The 25,346-nt window shown below is 37.3% G+C and overlaps 1 protein-coding gene across 2 annotated transcripts in view; it reads right to left on the bottom strand.

The window, feature by feature from the left end:
* The window catches only part of MAP4K3 (mitogen-activated protein kinase kinase kinase kinase 3), a 127,989-nt gene that overhangs the window by 96,441 nt on the left and 6,202 nt on the right, over positions 1-25,346 (bottom strand). Inside the window, exon 2 of one of the 2 annotated variants that reach the window (XM_008072534.2) lies at positions 11,025-11,115. In XM_008072534.2, coding sequence (XP_008070725.1) covers positions 11,025-11,080 — 56 coding nt within the window. In that variant the 5' untranslated portion in view covers positions 11,081-11,115. Of the gene's footprint in view, positions 1-11,024; positions 11,120-25,346 lie in introns of those variants that run through there. The other variant, XM_021706171.1, reaches the window with a different exon arrangement.

Here is a 25,346-nt window from a genome sequence, read left to right as displayed (position 1 = left end):
TGGAACCATGTTGCCCATCGAAGCTGGACTGGATTTTTTAAAAATGTGGTACATATACACAATGGAATATTATGCAGCCATAAAAAAGGACAGACATGGACTTCGCAGCAAGTTGGATGGATTTAGAGTCTGTCATACTCAATGATCTATCACAGAAACAAAGAACTGAGTACCATATATTCTCACTCATAAGTGGAACTTAAACAATTATCATACTATATGAAAGGGATTGGTAGCAGTGGGAATCTGTTGGAGGGGGGACTGGCAGTTGAGGGAAACTGCTAGGAGAGGGAGGAGCATACCTCTTCAACAAGGGTAACTGCATAATCAACGTTTGTATACCTAACCCTGAATTGTACCCCACATCTTTCAAAAAAAAAAAAACCCCAAACAATGAAAAAACATGTATCACTCACTTGTCTTTGGATAGTATTTCTCTCTCACATTCACAATCTAAACTGTTATAATCATATAGTCATAGGAGAAATCATCAACAAAAATATATATAGCTTATTCCTTTGTTCAATCATTCATTACTTCATCTCTTAAAATGTGCCATTCTCAAGGGGCAGAGATGGGATAGAAAGTCTCTGAATTCAGCAAGCTATAATGCAGAAGAAGGATTCTGCTTTAATGTACACGTCTGTCTCTCCCACCATTGCCTTTGCAGTGTCTAGACTATCCAGCAAGTAATTACTTGTTACAGAAATGAAAGAATGCATGAGTGACTGGAAGAATAAACAAATCAATTAGATTGGGGTCAGCAAAATATGGCCAATGTGCCAAATCTGGCTTGTTGCCTGATTCTGTACTATGAATGGTTTTTATATTTTTAAATGGTTGGTTCTGTTACTTGTAAACAAAATAAAAATAAAGTAAAATGATGGGGGGAAAAATCAAAGCATATTTCTTGACATGTGACAATTATATGCAATTAGCACCCATAAATAAAGTTTTATTGGAACACAGTCACACTCATTTGTTTCCATACTGTTTATGGCTGCAGAGTTGAGAAATTCTAAGATATCGTGTATAAAGCCTAGAATATTTACTGTATCGCCCTTTATTTAAAAAGTCTACAGGGTAATCTCCTTAGGTCCCCTCCCATTGTGGGAGCTTTTCTGTCCTCTTAATAAATCCTGTTTTGTTTTTTTTAAAAAAAGTCTGCTGACCCTTGGATTAGATTATAATTTGATTAATGCCCAATCCAGGTATGTGTAAAGTACCGTAGGAACCCAGAGAAGAAAATATCAAGGAAAATCAAGAGAAGGTTTTAGGGAGGACAAAACATTTGACTTGAATCTTGAAGTTAAAGTAAGAATTTGCCAGGCAGGGAGAGACAGATAAGTGACCTGTGCTAAAGAATGGAAACTGGAAAGGTGCCACATTTGAGAGACTGTGAGTGACTGTGAGTTGAACAAAGGTTGCTGAAGAGATAGTGGCAGGAAATGAAGCTAGAATGGACAGGGGTCATATTGTGAAACAATACTTGGTTTGTAGACTCCTCAGTTTAGTTACCTTCATGTGAAGTCTCTCGTTTTTGTCAATGTCTCTCTTAAAATGTGGCACCCAGAATCAGGTACTATTCTACATGCTGCATGAACAGTGCATTAAAAAGTGGAGATGCTGTAATCAGGGGCAGGTTTATGGCGGTGGTGACAGGATCAGCCAGATCTAAGAGGTGAGATGACGTGGTTGGGCATGGTAGAGGATGCAGCAGACTAGGGCACACAGGCCATCAGAGGGTGACGGTCAGCTAACTTTAAAAGCATGAAAGAGCAAAGTACCATGGTTCAGGTAAATCTGAAGAGAGGGAAGCCCAAAAGAAATCTGAAGCTACCCAGGACCAATTCACAGGTGGTCCACAGACCAATGAAAACGAGGAACAACAGCTGCCCTAAAAATTTCCATTTTAGTTTTACTATAGTAAATATCAATAGAATAATCTAGATAAAGTTAAGCCAGCTGTCCAGTGGCCTGGCTTTAAGAAATCTCAGAATGGATGTCTGGGGCTGGCAAATGTGTGGTCTCACCAAAAATGATGAAGGCACTTATGACCAGTGACTGTTTCACAGGGAGAAGTCAAAATCTCCCAGAGAATCTAACAATTATCTCCTTTAATTGAATACTGTATTTCTATTAACTTGGTTGAAATCTATCTTCAATGTCTTAGCAACTACATTAAACTGCTGGTTTACAGTTTGTAGTTAACTCAAACCTCTGGGTCATTTTTATATAAAAGGCAGACCAGTTTTTCAGCTTCGAATCTGGTATATCTACTACAGTGAAACTAAGTGCAGGACTTTTTCCTTCTTGGTTAAATCTTACCCTTAAAAAATAAAAGTAGTAGTTGTGAGTCATATCCCTTTCTCACATGCGACATTAACTCTCCCAGTGTATCATTTTAAAATGCTTCAGCATAGACAGTGGTACATACATGCATTAGGTTTAATCCACTCTCTTGAGGCAGTGAGCTAGCGCTTTTTTTGAGTTGTGGGGTACAAATGAGCACTGTAAATTGTGTGCAGGTGAGGTCTGAGCTTCTAGGGAGCCCTCTCCCTCTGGCAGTGGACCTGGTGGTGTGTGGTTTGTGCCCCTTGTCCTTCTTCCCTCCCTCCCTCTTTAGCAGTGCCCAGTGTCTGCTGTTCCCATCTTTGTTGAGCTAACATTTTAAGTATCCTAATTAGAATTATTCTCTCCCACCCCCACATTCCAGAGGTAGCTAGTTAGCATCCAAAAGACCCTAATCACGAGTCTACCATCCAGAGGCAGCAAACTACAAGAGCCTGGTTTATAAGCCGTTTACATCTGCACTACTGGCTTCACTAATGAGCATATGTAATATTAAAAATATTTTTTACTGATAACATGAATGATGCTCTATCTAGATTATTTAGAATTACCATTTGAGACTTTACCTCTGCCTAAACTGAGTTATAAGACTCTGGCAAGTTTATCAGACAATAATGTTCTTTGGAATGATGATTAGGCTCCAATTCTAGGTGCAGGATTCCATAGCCTGATCTTTCTAGGTTAGCTAAATCCTTTCTCTAGAACAGTGGTTCTCAAAGTGTGGCCTGAGGTAACCTGAGACACTTTCAGGGGATCAGCAAGATAATGACTGCTTTCTTAACACTAAGAAATTCTTTGCCCTTTGCATTCTCTTTCCCTCATGAGAGTACAGTGGAGTTTTCTGGAGGCTATATGAAGTGTGACGACAGTGTCATTCCCTGACAACTACTGGAATATGTGATTATGTATTCTTAAGTTTTAAAAATGTCTCAGTTTTAATTTCTAATATGATAAGCATCAATGGATTTAAATCACATGAACTAACGTTCTTTGGGGGTACTCAATACTTTTTAAGAGTGTAAAATAAAAGGGGTCCTAAGACCAAAACGTTTGAGAACCATAGCTCTAAAATATCTTCACATTTGCCACAAGGAAATCTTCCATGCAAAATACTTATCCCAAGTACTTAAGAAACAGGTAGCTGGGACTTCACACATCTTACAAAAACAGACTGAATGATTGTTTTGGGGTCTGCTTAGGATAAGTGAAATAACACGGAAGTTGCCTAGTAAAGGACCTGGATACAGCACAGTAAATGTAAGCAGTTTTCTACTTCGTTTGTTATATTTTCTCTTGTGGTGTATTTATGTAAGACACCTTAAATTGCTCTGGGAACTTGGTGGAGAGGTAAGTAAAATTGTCTTTTTCTTTTTGAAGGAAATAAATAGGAAATGGGATTGATTTGGTATGACTTCTCACTAAAATCACACAGATCACCACTTCATCCTTATAAGTGCTCACTAATTATCTGATTAATAATTCATCCTAGAGCTCTGCTGGGAATTGATAACTGATATCAAGTTTAATAGTCTGTATTTTCTAGAAATCAACTTCTCTCCTCATTTGCAAAGTGGTCATTGCTGATTTCTAATCTTTGACAACCTCTTCTACTTGTCAAAAGACACTCGTTGACAGTGACTGACAATCACATGTGTTAAATTTTCAGTATGAGATATAATTTATATAAATCTAAAAGCTTAAATTCATTTAAAGTGTCTAGCTGCTCTATAATTATCTACTCACCTATCTTGTGTTTCAATTCCATGTTAATAATATTTTTCCTACCCTTTCCAGTTTGAATACAATTCTCCTTGGCAGAGAAATAAACATAAAAATGAGTTCTCAGCCCTTTTACACATTTCAATATTATACTACCTTCTACTTGAAATCAGTCTATTTCCTTTTCTCCTCTTGCTTAAATATGCAATTTTTTATTCATTCTGTGTAAAATTGCTTTCCGGCTTATAGGTAGAAAATCTGGACTATATATATTAATACTTTACCTTTATAACATTATACTAAAAGTCTGATATTAAAAAAGCATGAATAGTCAGTCCATTAGAAAAATGACTTGTATCTGTTCCGTGACTGTCTCCCTTACCATGATAAATCTGCATAGGCTTTTGGTCATTTACCAAGCCATCTACCTAACAGAAAATGACTTGAGTCAATCAGCCCATTTTATGCAGGCCAACAAATTATAAAATCTTTGTCCCTAGGTATCTGAACTGGAATAAAATTAATCTTAGGGGTAAATGTTCAATGTATCAGTCTTCATTTCCTGACTCAACAAATCCTTAGAATTCCTTTTTTCTTTTTTGGTAAAATTATCATTCTATCTTAGAAGGACTAGGAAAATAAATAGAGGGAACAAAAATTCACTATTTTAATCTTCTAGTTTGATGTTTACCAGAGCACACAGGGACCAAAAGTCTAACAGCTATTTCGTGGGTCTGAAAATCTTATAATTTCTAAAACACACTTTTCAATCTCCCCACACTTTGCAACACAACACAAACTTAAAAATTAATTGAACAAAGTAAAATTATGTATATATTTGTCTCAAATATAACATAACTTAAAAAAAAAACAAAAAACATGACCAAGACTGTGAGGAATCATCACACTATCGTGTCTGACAGAGACTGGCCCACAGAGTCACCCTCTGGGGCAGGGTGGCTGGTTACACTCCACACAGGAACCCCCATCAGTGCTTGCCTGTGGGCTTCTTGCTGATCAAATGCATTTGCCAATGGCTGCTCCACTACATTCAGCAAAATAATTCAACTTCCACCTCAATCATCAATGTGAAAAAATGCTAGATGTTTTAATATAGGATAAGTTATTTAATATGAACCAAATCAAAATGCTTTGGTTCATTTTAATTCTGATATGCAACAACTATCACATTCCAAAGTTACAGATAACCCATTCCATCCGCTTCCCATTGAACAATGAGGGGTGGGGAGTTCTGGATTCAAGGGGCACAAGATGATCCATTTCTCCACAATTACACCTAATAACCCCCAGTTCAGCACAACAGTTTCAAATTGTGGGCCATCTGGGCCACTGGATATCAGTTCTATGTGAAGTATGCATCCAAAAAAGAAGTCACTGTACAGTTAAGTCAGTTTTAGAAACATCACACACTATAATCTTTTCTTGGAAATCAGCAAGGTCACTGATATATTAAAGGCTGTGAGAAATCTTGTAGTGAGCAGGAGGAAGGGGGAACAAAGGACGAAGAGCAAGGAAAACTAATTAGAAGAAGGGAAGGTAGGAGAAAGAAGAAAATGTGGGTAGAGGAAGGGCAGACAGCGCAAAAGGAGGATGAAGCTAGGAAAAGAAGGACATGAGGAGGAAAGAAGAAATAAAACTTCTACACTTTTGTTTGGTTTACGATTTGCCCAAATTATGTTTCCCTCGCAATTTTTTTTTTAAAAACAAAATACATATTGACATCCCTTTGACTTGTAGAAAACACCCTAGCAATACTGGTATAGGGAGGTATCAGTAATTCTATCACTTTTTTTTTTTTACTTAAAGCAGTGGGACTTTTTTATTTTTAAATAAATTTTATTTTATTTTGAAGATATGGGACACAAGTAAGGATTAACTACACAGGCTGCATGCGGGTGAAGTCTGGGCCTCCAACTGGCCCTCACTCCCCAGGTATAGGACCAGGTACCTTTTGTGCTGTTACGTGTCCCTCCACGCCCCGGGCAGTGCCCAGCAATTGTTGCTCTCTCCCTAGTGCTAATATAATTAATATTCAGGTCTCACTTGTAAGTGAGAACATGCCCTATATCACAGTTCTTTGTTTCTGTGACAGATCACAAACTATGATCATCTCCAACTCCATCCAAGTTGCTGCAAAGTTCATGATTTTGTTCTTCTTTATGGCTGTGTAATACTCTACTATGTATATGTGCCACATTTTTATTATCCAGTCCACTTTCGATGGACAGTAGGCTTGGTTCTGCATTTCTGCTATTGTGAATAGTGCGGCAATAAACAAGCACATGCAGGTATCTTTTTTTGTAGAATGATTTGTGTTCCTCTGGATATATTCCCAGAAGAGGGATTGCTGGATCATATGAAGGGTCAATGTTTAGTTCATTTAGGTATCACCACACTACTTTACATAGAAGTTGAACTAGCTTGCACTCCCACCAACAGTGCAGAAGTGTTCCCTTTTCATCACAGCAGTGCCAGCATCTGTTGTTTTTTGACTTATTAATGACAGCCATCCTTACTGAAGTTAGGTGGTATCTCATTGTGGTTTGATTTGCATTTCTCTGATGATTAGCAAAGCTGAGCATTCTTTTCATGTGCTGCTTTTATGCCATCTTTTGAGAAGTGTCTGTTCATGTCCTTTGCCTTTTAATGGGGTTATTTGTTTTTTTCCTTTCACTTAATTTGAGTTCCTTGCAGATCCTAGCTGCTAGGCCTTTTTCAGATGCATAATTTGCAAATATTTTCTCCCATTCTGTGGGTTGTCTCTTTATTCTCCTAACAGTTTCTTTTGCTGTGTAAAAGCTCTTCAGTTGATGAGGTCCCATTTATCTATCTTAGCTTTTATGGCAGGTGCTTTTGGGGACTTGGTCAAGAATTTGTTGACCACTCTGATGTGCACAAGGGTGTTTCCTATATTTTCTTCTAGGATTCTTATAGTTTGAGGCTTTACATTTAGGTCTTTGATTCATTTTGAGTTGATTTTTGTATATGGTGATAGGTAGGGGTCCAGTTTCATTCTTTTGCATGTGGACAGTCAGTTTTCCAAGCTGCATCTACTAAATATGGTCTCCTTTCCCCAGTGATTGCTACTGGTGGTTTTGTCAAAAAGCATTCAACAAAATCCAGCAGCGCTTCTTGATAAAAATCTTTGAACACTTAGGCATAGAGGTAACATTTCTCAAAACAGTAAGAGTCATTTATGATAAACCCATAGCCAACATTTTGCTCAATGGGCAGAAGTTGGAAGAATTCCCCCTGAGTTCAAAATAGTGCTGGAAATCCTACAGAGCAATCAGGGAAGAGAAGGAAATCACAGGTATCTAAATAGGAAAAGAGGAAGTTAAACTATCCCCCTTTGAAGATGATATGAATCTATACCTTGAAAACCCAAGGGAGTCCGTCAAAAGTTTCCTCACACTGATAAATGACTTTGATAAAGTTTTGGGGGACAAAATCAATGAGCAAAAGACAGCTGCATTTCTATATACTATCAATAAGCAGGCAGAGAAACAAACAAAAAGCAAAATCCTATTCACAATAGCCACACAAAAAAATGAAATACCTTGGTATCCATCTAACCAGAGAAGTGAAAGACGTTTATAACGAGATGTTGAGTTGGAGGTGAGCTGAGTTGGAGTCTCACTCGGCCATCCAAGGCTGGAGGGCAGTAGCACGCTCATGGCTACTGCACCTCAACCTGCTGGGCTCAGGTGATCCTGCTGTCTTGGCCTTCCAAGTACCTGGAACTACAGGCATGCGCCACCATGCCCCGCTAATTTTTTTATTTATTGTAGAGACGAGGTCTCACCAAGTTGCCTAGGTTGATCTTGAACCTATAGGCTCAGGCAATCCTCTCATCTCGGCCTCCCACCAAAGTACTGGGATTATAGGCGTGAGCCACTGGCATCAATGTTAATTTCTTAGTTCTGACAAAGGCTTAATAAATGTATTGCATTAACTTTAACTAACCTGCCAGTCTCAATCCCCTACATCCCCAGTCCAACCACAAGAGAAATGCGACCTCTTTGCTCAACTCCTACAGGTCCTAATTAATGCATAAAAAGTTTCTTTGTGCCTAAATTTCCACAGCCTCACCTATTACAACTACAATTAGCCCTCTGTGGGACGTAGGTCCAGCACCTACAGATCAAACAACCAGGGATAAAAAATTTAGGGGGGGAAAGTAATAAAAATAACAATTCAACAATAAAAATAATACAAATTTTAAAACACAGTATAATAATTTACATATCATTTACATCGTATTAGGTATTATAAGTAATCTGGAGATGATTTAAAGTATACGAGAAGTTGGGCATTGGTTACATATGCACCCTTGTATCCCTTTATATAAGGGACTTGAGCATCTGCAGATTTTGGTATCCACAGGGTCCTGAAACCAATCCCCCATGGATATCAAGAAACTTCTGTACACTCTTTTCCCTCTCAGACTCTTTGAGTCAGAATCTTACTCTGTCGCCCAGGCTAGAGTGCAGTGGCACAATCACAGCTGCCACAGCCTCAACCTGCTGGGCTCAGGCGATCTTTCGGCCTCAGTCTTCCAAGTAAGCTGTAACTATGGACGTGTGCCACCACACTGGCTAATTATTTTATTTACTGTAGAGACAAGGTCTCACCAAGTTGCCTGGGCTGGTCTCGATTCCTTGGGCTCAGGCAATCCTCTCACATTGGTCTCCCAAAGTGCTGGGATTATAGGCATGAGTCACCAAGCCTAGCAAAATCTTTTATTTATTTTTATTTTTAATTTATTTTTATTTTTTGAGTTGGAGTCTCACTCTGTTGCCCAGACTGGAGTGCAGTGGCCGCTCGCAGCCACCGCAGCCTCGACCTGCTGGGCTCCGGCGATCCTTCCGCCTCAGCCTTCCAAGTAGCCGGAATTACAGGCATGCGCTACCATGCATGGCTGATTTTTTGATTTATTGTAGAGATGAGGTCTTGCTGCCCAGGTGGGTCTCTTTTAACATCATGTGTTTTTTTAGCATTTATTTTCTTCATGACCCCATGTGTAGTTCCATTTTTGAAGTTCATGTCATGCTTTATTCATGAAATCACATTTTGACAGCACAAATATTTGTGAGTAGCTGTTTTCAATAACGATGCACACAAAGAGCAAAATTTGAACAAACATTTCTGAGGGACACCTTGAGTACTCACTAAGAATTGTAACCACTTACACTGAACCAGACACTGATAGATTAATTTTACAAAAACAAGGTCAAATTTCCACTAGTTTTTATATTGTTCTCACTTTTCTAAACTTTATAATACAATTTTTTTTTTTTTTGAGTTGGAGACTCACTCTGTCACCCAGACTGGAGTGCAGTGGCTGCTCCCAACCACCGCAGCCTCGACCTGCGGGCTTCGGCGATCCTTCCGCCTCAGCCTTCCAAGTAGCCGGAATTACAGGCATATGCTACCACACCCGGCTGATTTTTTGATTTATTGTAGAGATGAGGTCTCGCTGCCCAGGCGGGTCTCGAACCCACGGGTTGAGGCAATCCACTCACCTCAGCCTCCCAAAGGCGCAGGATTACAGGCTGAGTCACCGAGCCCGGCTAATAAAAATATTTTTTAAAGTCTTATTATGTATGTACACTAACTATATTATATAATGTATATGCAGCCAACACAATTTCTCTTTACTCAGTGCAACCCAGGGAAGCCAAAAAGTTGGACACCCCTGCCCTCAAGTCTCCATTAAACCCACCCTGCCACCTTAACCAATGTGGGACAATCAAAGCTATACAAGACTGTTGAAACCAGAAAGAGCCAGTCCGGTTGGCTTTTCACAAGCTGGAAAGGTGAGAGGGTACAATCCTTTTCTACTTGATGTGATCAAATAAGAGGAAAAGTGTTTTGTACCTGGGTCATGGGAGAATGGAAGTCTGTAATAAGTTACAGTATGCTGGATATTGCTACAGTATATTGATGAAAAACTGAAGAGGTTTTTAAAATACATATGAAAACATTTCCAAGTGTCCCTTTACAGGAAGCTTAAAAACAACTAGTTCAGCCGGGCTCGGTGGCTCAGCCTGTAATCCCGCGCCTTTGGGAGGCTGAGGTGAGTGGATTGCCTGAGTCCGCGGGTTCGAGACCCACCTGGGCAGTGAGACCTCATCTCTACAATAAATAAAAAAATCAGCCGGGTGTGGTAGCATACTCCTGTAGTTCCGGCTACTTGGAAGGCTGAGGCAGAAGGATCGCCGGAGCCCAGCAGGTCGAGGCTGCGGTGGCTGGGAGCGGCCACTGCACTCCAGTGTGGGCGAAAGAGTGAGACTCCAACTCAAAAAAAAAAAAACTAGTTCACAGTGTTCAACTCATAGTACATATAGAAGTAAAATGGAAAACAAGATTTGACCCTACGGTAATCCCCCATGGAATATGACCTGGGGATCTGGCTTGGTCCTACCAAAACAAAGAAAGAAGAGGAAAATTCATGGTCCTTTGAAGTTCACTTCAGGACCTGGAAAAACAAGTTACTAAAATAATTATAGTTCCTAGTTCTCTTAGCAAAATGAAGGAAAGGGTTGAGGCAATATACTAGAAGCACAAAACACACAAAAAGTTGTTGGTAAAAACATAACCTGACCTAAATTCACCTAAGTCTCGAAGAAAGGGGCAAGAAAATGTCATGTTTCCATCTCCAGTTCTCTACACCAAGAGGAACCATTCAAGGCAGCTTTAACTTGACAGCATCCTAACCAAAACCACATCCAGAATTCCCAACTCACAAGACTGTGATATTGGTTACAGAATTAACATAATAGGGCATAAGTCAAAATTCCATTCATATGAAAATATCCTCTCTTCAAAGCATGAAGAAAACTATAAACATGGTACCAAAGTCAACTTTATTTTGTTAAATGTGTTAGGAGATGTAATCAATATTGCTTTTCAAAAGGGAAACAATGTACCTGAGATAGCTTCCAAAGTAAGCAACAATATTTGGGTGTTTACAGTCTTTCATCATAATAATTTCTTGCTGCACAACTGCAAAGTCTTCTCCTAGAATAAAAAACAAGTACATTGAATATTTAGAAAATATTCAAAATGCTCATTTATTTTAAAGCATAAGATAATTATGCTTATTAATAAGTGTAACACAATTAATGAGTTATAAATAAAACATAACCAATAAGTTAATGATATTACTTTTAATGATAACTTCAGTTCTGGCCTGAGAGAAAATATAGCATAGTGATTAAAAGCATGAACTCTGGTCCCAGACATTTTGAATTCAAATCCTAACTCTGTTCTTCATTAAGCTGTGTGAGCTTGGATAATTACTTGACCTCTCTGTGTCAATTTTGTTCTCAGTAAAATAATAATAACCCATTTCAAAGGGCAGTTGTAAGAGTTAAATAAGTTAATACAACATGTAAAACACTTTGAACAGTGCCTGGCACAGAGAGTAAGCTCTATACAAACATCTGCTATTATTAAGTTTATGCCTTGGACATAATCATCAGTATAATTCATCATGAGAAAAACATTTATTACTTTTCCTTTATTACTAAATAATGTAATGCTAGCACAAAGAAGTAATTGCACCAAGTGTGTCAAATGTGTCTCCCCAGGCTCTTGGTAGAGGTGAGAGGCTACACTCCAGCACTGCTGGGTTACCAGATGGCCTACATACACAGGCTTATCTTGTGTTTGAGTGCCTTGTCCCAACAGTGTCAAGATGCAGAATGGGATTGCATTTGAGCCTGGTCAGATTATTAGCAACTAATCTCTCTCCTACTCCCTCCCTGACCAAATTCTCCAAAATAAGATCTGGGAATCCTATAGTAGTGTCACATGCTGTGGCTCCTGAATGAACACTTGTCATGGAGAGAAACAGAACTGCAGAGAATGCAAATGTGGTGAACCAGAGACTATGCAGAAAGAGAACAAATGAAAGTGCTTACTCTTCAATAAAGGCAGCTTTGTATTACTAACTCAGTTTTTAAAGTACTATATACTATGAATAGCCTGATTAAATGTATATTAGTGGCAAAGCAAAAGGCAGAAGACTTCCCCAGTCACTCAAATCCTAAGTATGAGGTCACCATAGCAAGCTCTGACATTTTTGGTCTCGGCAATTTCCTACTGCAAATGTAATCAGTAAAAAAGATGTGAAGCAGACCAGCCATGAATTCTTGAGCCTAATATGGAAATCGACCCTACTGTCCCTGTTACAAGGGAAGAAGTAATGGAGAAGAGACAGTTGGTATGTCAGGTTCTTACATTTTCATGGATATACTAAATCCCTTGGAAGTTCTGGACCTTTACTTTTTCACCCACTCCAAAATGATACTTTTCTCTAACCTAGTGAAAGGGTCGCATGCAATCGAAGTTCATCTAGTAAGAGTGAAGCCAGGACTTCAATTTGATGCTTCGAGGACAAAGGCTCTCTTTCTGGGGGAAGTCATCATACAACCTTAAAGGAAGCTGGCCTTGAATAAAGTTAATCTATGGAAAGCGTTAAGGAGAAACAAGAAAAAGGAAGGCATTTAATGACATAATTGAGCTATTTCAGCAAGTCTCACAGCAAGACTCTGTAATTCTCAGATATATCTGTACATGCTCCACAAGCTCCCTGTATTGTCGACACCACCTTCAGCTGGGGTTTCTGTTACTTATAACTATAAGCATCACAACTTCTACTATGATCTTTGTACATTTCACAGTCCTTATTATACTACATCAATACCTGCATGTCTATGCCCTCACTACAATACAAAGTCCTCTATGACAGGATTATGCCTTAATCATCTTTGTGCCCCTAGCACCTAAAATGGAATCAAAAGATAACTATTGACTGAAAGAATCTACACCACCATATAACTCCCCTTCAAGATGACTCTAAATCAGGATTATAGGCTTTTAGGTTAATTTTATCCAAATATTAGCATGTCTTATATACAATTAATTGCTTATTTACTACTTTTATTTCTAATAAAACCTATTAGTGGCTTTAAGTTTTCAACTACAACTTCCCCATGAAATGTTGCTGAGCCAAAGTGTATAATTTTTTTCCTATTAAGTCAACTCTAACTATGAGAATCATCAAAGTAAATTTAACATTTATAAGGGAGAAAAAAAATCCAAAGAAAAATTCTACATACACAATTTTTAAAGGTAACTTAAAATGTAGACTTAGGCAAGAAATAAGAAAGTAGAGCTTAATACATTAATAATCCAAAGGAGGTGGATTGTTGATTTAAAAATCTTTAGGAATCTTGAGGAATATATCATAAAGATGAAAGTTAATAAGCCTGAGGAAAAAATTCTAGCACTTAAACACTGTAGAGTAGGAGGTTAAACTAGATAATCTCTAAAAATTCTTTCCAATTCTGATCATCTATAATTTTTTGATAAAACTTTTTAACATTAAAGTAAACAATTCATCTTCCAGAAAACAGCACACAAAAAAAGAAAACCTAACTGAGAAAAATGGCAAGCCTACAAATAGAGCACATAATAAATAAAATCAGAAAAATACAAATTAATATATGTAAAGTTATCAGAACATACAGGGCACATATCACATGTTAGATAAATGTTAACTATCTATAGTAGGCTGAATAATGGCCCCCAAAGGTATAGAGGTCCCAACCCTTGACACCTGTGAATACTATTACCTTATGGCAAATTAAATTTGCAGATATGAATAAATTAAGGATCTTGAGATGGGACGATGATCCGGAATTATCCTGGTGGGCCCTAAATGTAATCACAAGAGTTCTTATTAGAGGGACGCTGAGGGAGACTTGACTACAGAAGAAAAGACAGGGAAACAGCTCTCCCTCAGAACCGCCAGAGGAAGTATGGCCCAGCTGACACCTGAATCTTGACCCAGGGAAACTCATTTTGGACTTGTGAACTCCAGAACTTTAGGAGAATAAATCTCTGTTGTTTCACATCAAGTTTGTTGTTATTTATTACAGCAGCCATAGCAAACTAGTACATTGTTATAATGAACATTGTTATTATTGTGGCAGAGCTGGCTTGTCATCCACAGTCCTCTGTGCTCTCCCTTCCACAATGTGGGAGTTTTTAGTGGGAGAAAGTTATCCAGTCAAAAACAACATTTCCTAGTCAACATCCTCCATACTGATGTGCCCTGAAGTCTAATTCTTGCCAACAGAACGTGAGTAAAAGTAATGTCTCCCTTTCCCACATCTTTTTCCCCAACAGCCGGCTATATGACACTGTGAGTCCTCAAGAAAAGGAAGAAGTCTGGGTCCCTGAGTGACAAGAAGAAAGTCATCCAACAACCTGAACATTTGCACTGAATTATTATGTAAACTTGAAATGCAATTTTTTTTTTGTTTTTTTTTTGAGTTGGAGTCTCACTCTGTTGCCCAGACTGGAGTGCAGTGGCCGCTCCCGGCCACCACAGCTTCGACCTGCTGGGCTACGGCGATCCTTCCACCTCAGACTTCCAAGTAGCCGGAATTACAGGCATGTGCTACCACGCCCGACTGATTTTTTTTTTTAGAGATGAGGTCTCGCTGCCCAGGCGGGTCTCGAACCCGCGGGCTCAGGCAATCCACTCACCTCAGCCTCCCAAAGGCGCGGGATTACAGGCTGAGCCACCGAGCCCGGCTTTGAAATGCAATTGTATTATGTTAAGTCACTGATATGTTCTAACTTAGTTGTCAAAGAGCTAACATCATCCTAAGGTGACATGATTATTACTATCCATTTGTAGATAAGGCCATCCCAAAATGCAGCAGGTGTTTCACAAATGTTTAACCCTTTTCCTGTTTACCCCGAGAATACTCACCAGCAGTGCTTGCGGCTTTGGCATTTACCCCAAAATAACTCGCAGATTACAATTTTAACCTTACCCCCAAAGTATGCCATGAAATATCTCTCGTTATTATTTTTGCATTGCTCTAGTATATCTTCTTTGGAAACAAATGACATTCTATTTATAGTATTCTGCATTTAGTAGTGGTATTTCCATTTACAAAATATAGTAATTCTCTTTTTTTGTTTGCTTTGAGTAATTCTTGTAAGGATTAAAGACAAAGTTTTATTTAGAAATAACTCCAAGAAAAGTTTTTACATTTTATTTTGACATTGAAAACTAGTCAGATTTGCTTCAGCCTCAATGTGCATGTTTATGTAAAATTAAACGAATGTAGCAGCAAGCTGCACTTTTTTTCTAAACGGGAAATGGGTTAAGTGGATTACTGATAGAATAGATCACAGGCATTTCTCTCAATATGGTATACAGAATGCTTTCCTATAAACAGGTATATTAAGTCCAATGTGTGAAAGCAGAAGAAGAGACATGAATATTATGAGGGTAGCTCTTTCCCCAAAAGCTACAATATAACACAGAAGCCCTAATGTCTCTTTGCCTTTTAGATACAAATTGCAATCATTGTATTCCCAACATTCCATAAAGTCTTTACTTTTTCCTTATTATTTTCTTTGACAAAATAATATAACTTAATGACTACCAAAATGACTCCTTTTTTGGTAGGCCTAATTGCTTACATTGGCACCACTTGCATTAAGTTTATAAGACCTACTCTTATTAGCATGAGCATTTTGAATAAACTGGTAATTATTTATAAAATAGCAAAAAATACAATAAAGAAAACAACTATATAACTACTGTTCAAATAAAGACAGTGAAGCAACAAAATTCAAACTATTGGCTGGCAGGTGGCACTGCTATTTTTGTCTATTTAACAGTTATACTATGTATCTAAGTCCAAATCAACATATGAAGATAGTTGACAAGCGCCTACACATTGAATGAAAGGAGTGTTATACAAAAATTAAACAGGGAAAGCAAGGTTATTTGTATTGAAAGGTGAACTAACAGACCAGTATGTCCATGTTTTCAGGAAACCAAGTCTTGGCCTATTTGTAAAAGTGTGCATCCTCTGTACCCTTAGTTCTGTACCCTGTGAAGCAAACATGAGCTACAAGTCATTCTCAATCATCCTGCTTTCTTATTTTCCATTAGTCATCTTTATTTCTCTCTTCTACATGTTTAACATCTTTATGACCCTAATAAGCTGACATGATTTTCCAGAAGTGTACTGACAAATGTCAACATAATGAAATAATTCTTTGCAGTATCAAATAGTATCAAATAGCTGTTTAACATGAGAACTAACTACAGAGCAGATAAGATTGAAAATGATAATCTAAGAATGATCGTTTTAAAGATTTTAAAAGCAAGTTATCCTAATTTGCTACAGACCCGATTCCTCTTCTAGATTATAACTTTGTAGGTATGTGTGTAAGTATACACTTATATACTTGCACACATCTAATGCTTTAATTTGGATAAGATGAGTTGTTCTTAGGATGTTCTCTTTTGAGAAGACATTCAACAACCATTATACACTTACTACCTAAAAGGACGTATGTTAGGGACTATGAATGTCTAAGTAAACAGAATTTTCCTTGACTTAAAAAAAACAGGATACATAAAATGTGTACAATCAAAACAATACTGGCTTAAAGTTGAACCTTAAATAGTTCCCTTATTTCTGTCACATTAAATCCATATGTTGTGTCTGGCTTTGTTTACAAATTTAGCACAATGTCATGATCAAAGACATACACTGTGAAATTAGAATATCTAACTATGACACTTAGTCTCACAACTTACTAGCTATATGATCTTGGGCAAATTTCTCTCTCTTTCTCTCCACATATAACAGCAATTATATAATATGCAATAATATATTGTATAATAATACATAAAATAATATGCAATAGAAATTATCCTCAATTACAACTCCATGTCCCCTTTACTTTTCTCTACTTATCATACTATATGTTTACATATACTAACATATTATGTTTACTTATTTATGTCTGTCTCCCCAACACATTAGAGGAATTCACTATAAATGAGTTAATAAATTATTCTAGAGGTATTGACCAACAGAAAACCATAAGAGAAGGAATGTAATATAAAGAGTAGAAATACAACATTTTCACTATTTACAATATATATGATTGTGCTCCTAGTGAACAAAAAAAACCACACACCTGAAAACAGAAACAATTTTAAAAAATTATTTAATAACATAATAGAATACATCAAATGAAACGATACACCTAAGAAAAGCTTTAAAATAGTGTAGGCTCTATATAAAGTATTCTGAGAGATAAAAGACCTGAAAAAAAATCAAAAGATTCTTCACTTTTGAACAGAAGAACTTACTGTGGTAAACATGGCAATTGCCTCATGAATTAATCTCTGAATTAATGCAATTCCTATCAAAATGCCAATTGAATGATTTTTTGGACATAAAAAATTACATTTAAATTCACCTGAAAAAAACAAACATGAGGGAATAGTTTTATAATAGATATTAATTTAAAGTAAGTAGCTTTTATTTAAGAATTGACACACCCAGAAGAATTCTTATCTCTCAGATTCTCTATCTCGGATCATGTCCTATGGCTAAAGACAAAAAGAACAAAAGACATCCAATTTGAAAAGGAAGAAGTAAAATTCTATTTGTTAGAAGATAACATGATCTTACATGTAGAACACGCTAAAGATTCCACAAAAAAACTGTCAGAATAAACAAACTTAACTTAGCTGTAGGATACAAAACCAACATATAAAATCAGCTGCATTTATATACACAAACATAAAATATCTGAAAAGAAAATTATCCCAATTACAACAACATAAAAAAAGAATAAAATACTCAGGAATCAACTTAAACAATGAGGCAAAGACTTGTACTCTAAACAAATAAATGGAAAGACATGCCATGTTTATAGACTGCAAGACAACATTGCTAAATGTCCACACTACCCAAAGCAAGCTACAGATTCACTGCAATCAATAAAAAAAACAGATGACCCTTTCTGCAGAAATGGAAAAGAAAAAAAACAACCCTAAAATTCACATGGAATCACAAAGGATCCCTAACAGCCAAAACAATCTTGAGGGGGGAAAACAACAACAAAACTAGAGGTCTCACACTTCCTGGTTTCAAAACATATTACTAAGCTAAATTAATCAAACAGTATGGTACTGGTATAAAGACAGACATACAGGACCAATGGAACAAAGAATAGAAAGCCCAGAAAGAAGCCCATGCATATACAGTCAGTACCCTTTTACAAAGGTGCCAAGAACACACACTGGGGAAAAAACAGTCTCTTCAACAAGTGATGCTGGGAAAAGTAGATATCCACATGCAAAAGAATAAAACTGGACCTTACCTTACATACACAAAAATCAGCTCAAAATGGATTAAAAGCTTAAATGCAACCCCAAACTATGAAACTATAAGAAAACAGAGGAAACAGTAATAACACTAGTCTTGGCAATGATTTTCAAAAGCATAGACAAATAAAAGCAGAAACAGACAAATGAAATTCTACCAAATTAAAATGTTTCTGCGCAGCACAGGAAACTATCAACAGAATGAAAAGGCAACCTATGGAATGGGAGAAAATATCTGCAAACCATGTATCTAACAAGAGGTTAATATCCAGAATAAGGAACGTACAAACTCATAGCAAAACAAACAAAAACAACCAAATAACTGAATTAAAACATGACCAAAGGGTGATGGATATATTATCTAGCCTGATTTAATCATTTCATAATGTACACATATACAGAGCACCATGGTGTACACTGTAAATAGATAGCATACTATTTTTGTCAATAATACATTAATAATGCTGGGAATATATATATATATTTTTTATGAGCACAGGACTTGAAAAGACAACAGGTCTCCAAAGAAGACAAAAGCTCTATATGAAAAGATGCCCAACATCATTAATCTCCAGGGACACACAAATCAAAACAATGACAGTTCTAGAACCACCTCTCATCTATTAGGATAGTCATTATCAAAAAGACAGGCAATAACAAGTGTTAGCCAGGACATGAAAAAATTGAAATCTCTGTTCATTGTTGATAGAAATGCAAAATGGTGCAGCTGCTATGGCAGTTCCTCAAAAAAATTAAAAATAAAAATACCACATGATTCAGCAATCCCAATTCAAGGTATATACCCCAAATAACTGAAATCAGAATCTCAAAGAGGTGTTTGCACTTTAATCTTCACTGCAGCATGTATTATACATAAGAAGTAGAAACAGCCCAATTATTCACTGGCAGATGAAGGGATTTTAAAAATGCGATATATACACATACACATAAAATGTGATAAGCACAAACACATATATAGACATAAACACATGTACATATATACATAATGGAATATTATCCAGTCATAAAAAGGAGGAAATTCTGTCATATGCTACAAGATGCATGGACCTGGAGGATATCATGGTAATGAACAAAGACAGTCACAGAAGGATGCATGATTCCACTTATCTGGGTTATCTAATGTAGTCAAAAGCACAAAAACAAAAAGCAGAATAGCCACTGCCCGAGACTTGATGGACGGGGAATTGGGGAGTTGCTTTTCAATGTGCCCAGAATTTCAGTCATGCAAGATGAAAAGTTCTAAAGGTCTGACATAAAACATCATGTTTACAGTTAATAAATTGTACTAAACACTTAAATTTATTAAGAGGGTAAATCTCATGCTACATGTTTTAATAATAATAATAATTTTTAAAGCCCCATAAACAAAGATAAAAACTTAAGCTCAGACTATGGAAAACAAACCAGGTTTTTTAGGCCCATGTTATGGGTATTCCACTCTCAAATCTTCCCACTTCTGTTCCATTTTAAAGATGGAGAATTGAGACCATACATCTATGCTATATGTAAAAGTATTTTAAAACGAATTTTCAAATTTGATATGTGGTACCATTCAAAACATGTAATTTCTTTCTTTCTTTTTTTTTTTTTTTGAGTTGGAGTCTCACTCTGTCGCCTAGACTGGAGTGCAGTGGCATGCTCCTGGCCACTGCAGCCTTGACCTGCTGGGCTTCAGCAATCCTCCCGCCTCAGTCATCCAAGTAGCCAGAGCTACAGGCGTGCGCTACCACGCCTGGCTAGTTTTTGATTTATTGTAGTGATAAGGTCTCGCCAAGATGCCCGGGCAGGTCTCGAACCCGCGGGCTCAGGAAATCCACTCGCCTCGGCCTCCCAAAGTGCTGGGATTACAGGCTGAGCCACCCAGCCTGGTCAAAACACGTAATTTCTAAACTTCAATTCATATTATAGATACAATTAAATTAAATTAGCAGCATTTCAGTATTCTGTGGCTAACATCCCAGAGCTGTGATTCTCTTAAACAAGTTATAAATTACTGATTCACACTACCAGAGTACCAGGAAATACTCTGAAATTCAATTATTATATTAAACTACCATTGTATCAAGAAACTCAATGGTTGATTTTTAAAAAGATAAGAAATTTGCTTAAGTAATTACAATGTACAATTATAAAATATTTTTTTCTAAGATTACAGAACCAGCACCCACTTTTTAGTTTTTGGAGAAATACTCAAGACCTGATTAATATCACAAAGAAATGTAATGGAAGTAGCTAACAATTCTGTTGAGTCCTAGATATTTCAAAACCAGTGAAAAAATTGATTATAATGCCAATATTAGTATTTTTAAAGAATGAGAATGAAGAAAATGACTCTTCAGAAACTTCATCAGTTTGGGTGTGGTGGCATATCCCAGTGCTTTGGGAGGTCCAAGTGGGAGGATCGCTTGAGGCCGGGAGTTCAAGACCAGCCTGGGCAATATAGTGAAACCCTGTCTCTACAAAAACAAATTTAAAACCTGAGCATGGTGGCACACACCTGTAGTCTTAGCTACTTGGGAGACTGAGGCAGGAGGCTCCTCTGAGCCATGATCATGTCACTACATTCCAGTCTGCGTAACAAAGCAAGAGTCTGTCTCTAAAAAAAATAATTAAATCAATAAAAAATACTTCATCTGATTAAAATAACATGCAGTCTAGATTAAAATAACGCAGTCTATTTGGCCATCTTCTAGTAAGTGTTCATGATTAACAATGCTTAAAATAAGTATCACTGACATCTGCAGATTGTTACTGAGCTGGAGTCAACAAGATCAGGAAGAAATTTTCTTGCTGAATCTAAGCAGCAAAAGACCAAAAAATCCTCATTGGTGTACCAAAATAATTTATATCAGATGATCAGGCTTAGTTATTGCTTTAAATAAATCATGGCCCTGGCTTCCCTTAAAAAATCCTACTCTGAAGCCAGGTGTAGTAAGAGGATTGCTTGAGCCCAGGAGTCCCAGTTCAACCTGAGGCAACATGCTGAGACCCTGTCTCTTAAAAAAAAAAAAAAAATTATACTCGAATGCCATGTTTTTCAACTATACTTTCCTAATGCCCACCTCCTTATAAAATTTTAATGCCACAGATATTGTGTGTATGTTTACATATTGTATAATATACATATATATCTGTGTTTTATACACAAAAAGAGTAGATTTTTTTTTTTACCCCAAAGAACTAATTCCATCCCCTTATTTTCAAAGAACATCTGAGAAAAGAGTACATTTTTTTTTTACCCCAAAGAACTAATTCCACCCCCTTCTTATTTTCAAAGAACATCTGAGAAAATTCTTCAGGGCAAACAAACCGTTCAGGCAGTCAGGGCAGAACGGTTTAACCTGAGCTTCCTCACTTAAACCTTTTCTTACCTGGGTCCAGCTCCTTTTGAGAGCAGGGTTTACCCGTGAAGCTCAGACAGAAGACTCAAAATAAGGCAGGCTCCCATAACTCAGAAGTGAATTCCAGTTAAAACCCTGGATTATAGCCTCTCACTCCACTAAAAATTATGGCAACATACTTAGAGCTTCTACATGTAAAGCAGATACTGCAGTAGGCTTGAAAACTCTTTCCAGAGTAAGGACAGAAAAGGGGAAAATGCATCATGGTGGAGACCTCCAGGCGAACAACAGAGTTTCCTGTTTTCATCATGCCACCAACAAGAATAATAGTATTCTGTTTAAAACACTTCTGATTTTGAGAAGCTTGAAGCTCTCTGAACTTTCTGGTTTTCCCACAGACTTGATTTAGGTAATAACATTTTTTGGTGACTCCTGATCTATTTGAGGCTATCTAGGCATAAACCATCACTGTACAAAACTCATGAAAATATCAGTCCCTAAAATCAAAATAATACCACAACACTATTATTCCTATGAACTCATTTTGACATTATTGTACCTTTTCCTTATCTCTAACCTATCAGTCATGTCTTAAGTCCTATCCTTCCACCCTAAAGTCCCTTCCTTCCTTCGCATGCAAGCCAAGTATGAATGTCTTAACAGTAATAGGTCTTTTACCACCAGGATCTCTCTCTGATCTGCCTGTGTACAATATACAATAAATCTTCCTATAGTTACACTCTGACCATGTTACTAACCTGCAAAAAAAAAAAAAAAAAAAAAAAATCCCACTGTCCATGGGATAAAATCTAAACCTCTGAGCTAGCATTTAAGGTTCTCCATCAACTATCATCAACCTGTTTTCCACTTATTTTATTTTATTTCCCACCACACCCCAACAGGGCACATCATTCTAGACAAAGGAAACTACTATTTCCCAAACACACCAGTAATTCAATACCACCTCTGCTTTCACACCATCCTCACCCGAAATACCCTCCATTCTCCTCTTTCACTAGCAAAATCCACCAGTAATTCAACACCACCTCTGCTTTCACACCATCCTCACCCGAAATACCCTCCATTCTCCTCTTTCACTAGCAAAATCCTAGACCATCTTGAAGGCTCAGCTGAACTCTTACGTCCTGAAGCATTTCAAATGAAACAGACCTCACAACCTCTATGGAGCCCAAGTGAATTAGAATACCTCAGTTACTCTGTCCTATTGGTGTTCTTTCACATGGCATCTAGCCTAGATATTCCCAACCCATATTATTTCACAGTCAAAGGCAGCTCTTCAGTGACCCATGAATTACGTCTTCCAGTCACAGCCACCACCATTCCTTATTGCCAGCACCTCCTACCACATATTAACACACTCTCTCTCTCTGCTCAATGGGTGCATCCCTGTAGTTAGGTTGCTCATCACACAAACCCTCTAGTTAGTTTTCATATTACGTAAAAAGGTCCTTGAAGGCAGGAGCCATGTCTGTGTATCTTCCATTCTAACTAAATTGAGTGCTAAATAAATAAACATTCTTGAAGCTAAACACCGGACTGGGATTAAAAAATATATGACAGATTTTCTTAAGAGTCCTCTGTAAATGACTTTTAAATTTTGGATTATTATCTTTCAGTGTGTAAATACCTAATCTGTCCAGTATAGTCAGCCTCAAGTCTATAATACGGTCCTAATATATTAAAGTGGCTCAGCAATCCATGACTAACCTTTGAAGAATAATGATCCTAAACGATGTAACAAATACTCCACGCATGATGGGAATAAACACAGGGTAAAACTGAGTACACAAATGGTGATAAGGGATCTACTAAGGCACTCAAGGGAGACAGGAAAAGGTATCGGATTAATAATTTACCTAGCATCTTGCTGCTCTATGATGAAAGATGAAGAGAGAGAAAGCACCTCTCCTATCTCTCAGGACAGAAAAAACTCATGTTGAAAACTGATAGGAAGGAAGATTCACAAAATGTAACAAGATTCATGAAAAAATAGCAGAATAAGGTCTTACTGGTACATTTCCTTTTTTTTTTTTTTTGAATCGGAGTCTCACTCTGTTGCCCAGGCTGGAGTGCAGTGGCATACTCATGGCCACTACAGCCTCAACCTGCTGGGCTCAGACGATCCTTTCGCCTCAGCCTTCCAAGTAGCCAAAACTATAGGTGTGCACTACCACACCCAGCTAATTTTTTTTTTTAATTTTAGAGATAAGGTCTCACCAAGTTGCCCGGGCTGTTCTTGAACCCATGAACTCAGGCAATCCCCTCACCTGGGCCTCCCAAAGTGCTGGGATTATAGGCTTGAGTCACCACGCTCGGCCAGCAAAAGTTCTTAATTTTGATGTAATTCAATTTAGCTAGTTTTTCTATGGTCATTTATGCTTTTGGTATTCAAGATAGCAATGCCTAACTCAAGGTTGCAAAGATTTATGCTGTGTTTTCTCATAAGAGTTTTACAGTTTAAGCTCTTATGTGTAATCCATTTTGAATTAACTTGTGTGTGAGATATAAGGTAGGGATCTGATGTCATTATTTTGAATGTGAATATTCAGTTGTCCCAGCATGACTTATTAAAAAGAATATTCTTTCTCCCACTGACTTGTCTTGGCACAGTTCTCAAAAATCAATTGACCATAGAGTTAAGTTCTGGGCTCTCAATTCTATTCCATTGATCTATACGTCTATCTTTCTGCTATTGTTACAATGTCTTGATTACTGTAGCTATTTAGTAACTTTTGAAATGAGGCAGTAAAAGTCCACCAAATTTGTTCTTCTTTTTCAAGATTGTTTTGTTATTCTGGGCCTCTTGCATTTCCACACGAATTTCAAGACCAGCTTGTCAATTTCTGCAAAAGTACAAGCTTGAATTTTGACAGAAATTGGGTTGAATCTGTAGAATAATTTTGGAAGCATTGCTATCTTAACAATATTAAGTCATCCAATCCACAAATATAGGAGGTCTTTCTATTATTTAGACCTTCACTCTCTTTCAACAATGTTTCATAGTTTTTGGTGTATAAATCTTGCATTTCTTTTGAAATAAAAGGAATCCACTGCAAAGACACAGAGAATGATATAACGGACACTAGAAACTCAGATGGGGGGGGTCAAAGAGGAAGGAACAAAAAAATCACCTGTTGGGTACAATGTGCATAGGCGGGGGGTGGTAGGTACACTTAAGCCTAGATCAAAAACTATTTGCACCACAAAAAAAAAAGGCATCTAGCTGGAATGAAAGAAGTAAAACTATCTCTATTGCAGATATGATTTTATATGCAGAAAATCTTAAGGAATCCGCTAAAAAACTACTAGAACTAATGAATTCAGCAAGATTGTATGATACAAGATTAATACAAGAAAATCAATTATATTTCTATATGCAAACAATAAACATTCCAAAATAAAGCTAATAAAATAAATCTAACTACAACTGCATCAAAAAGAATACAATATTACGTATACATTTAACAAAAGAAATACAAGACTTAGACACTGAAAACAATAAAACATAGTTCTTGGAAGGAATATGCATTGGCTACTGCTGGGTGGAGTGTTCTACAGATGTGTGTTAAATATAGTTTATAGTTAGCCGGGCTCGGTGGCTCAGCCTGTAATCCTGCGCCTTTGGGAGGCTGAGGTGAGTG

Source organism: Carlito syrichta, unplaced genomic scaffold (genome assembly GCF_000164805.1).
Source record: "Carlito syrichta isolate Samal-C Ts95f unplaced genomic scaffold, Tarsius_syrichta-2.0.1 Scaffold315330, whole genome shotgun sequence".
Taxonomy (NCBI): domain Eukaryota; kingdom Metazoa; phylum Chordata; class Mammalia; order Primates; family Tarsiidae; genus Carlito; species Carlito syrichta.
The sequence above is the reverse complement of the archived record's forward strand: the minus strand, read 5'-3'. Positions and strand labels throughout refer to the sequence as shown.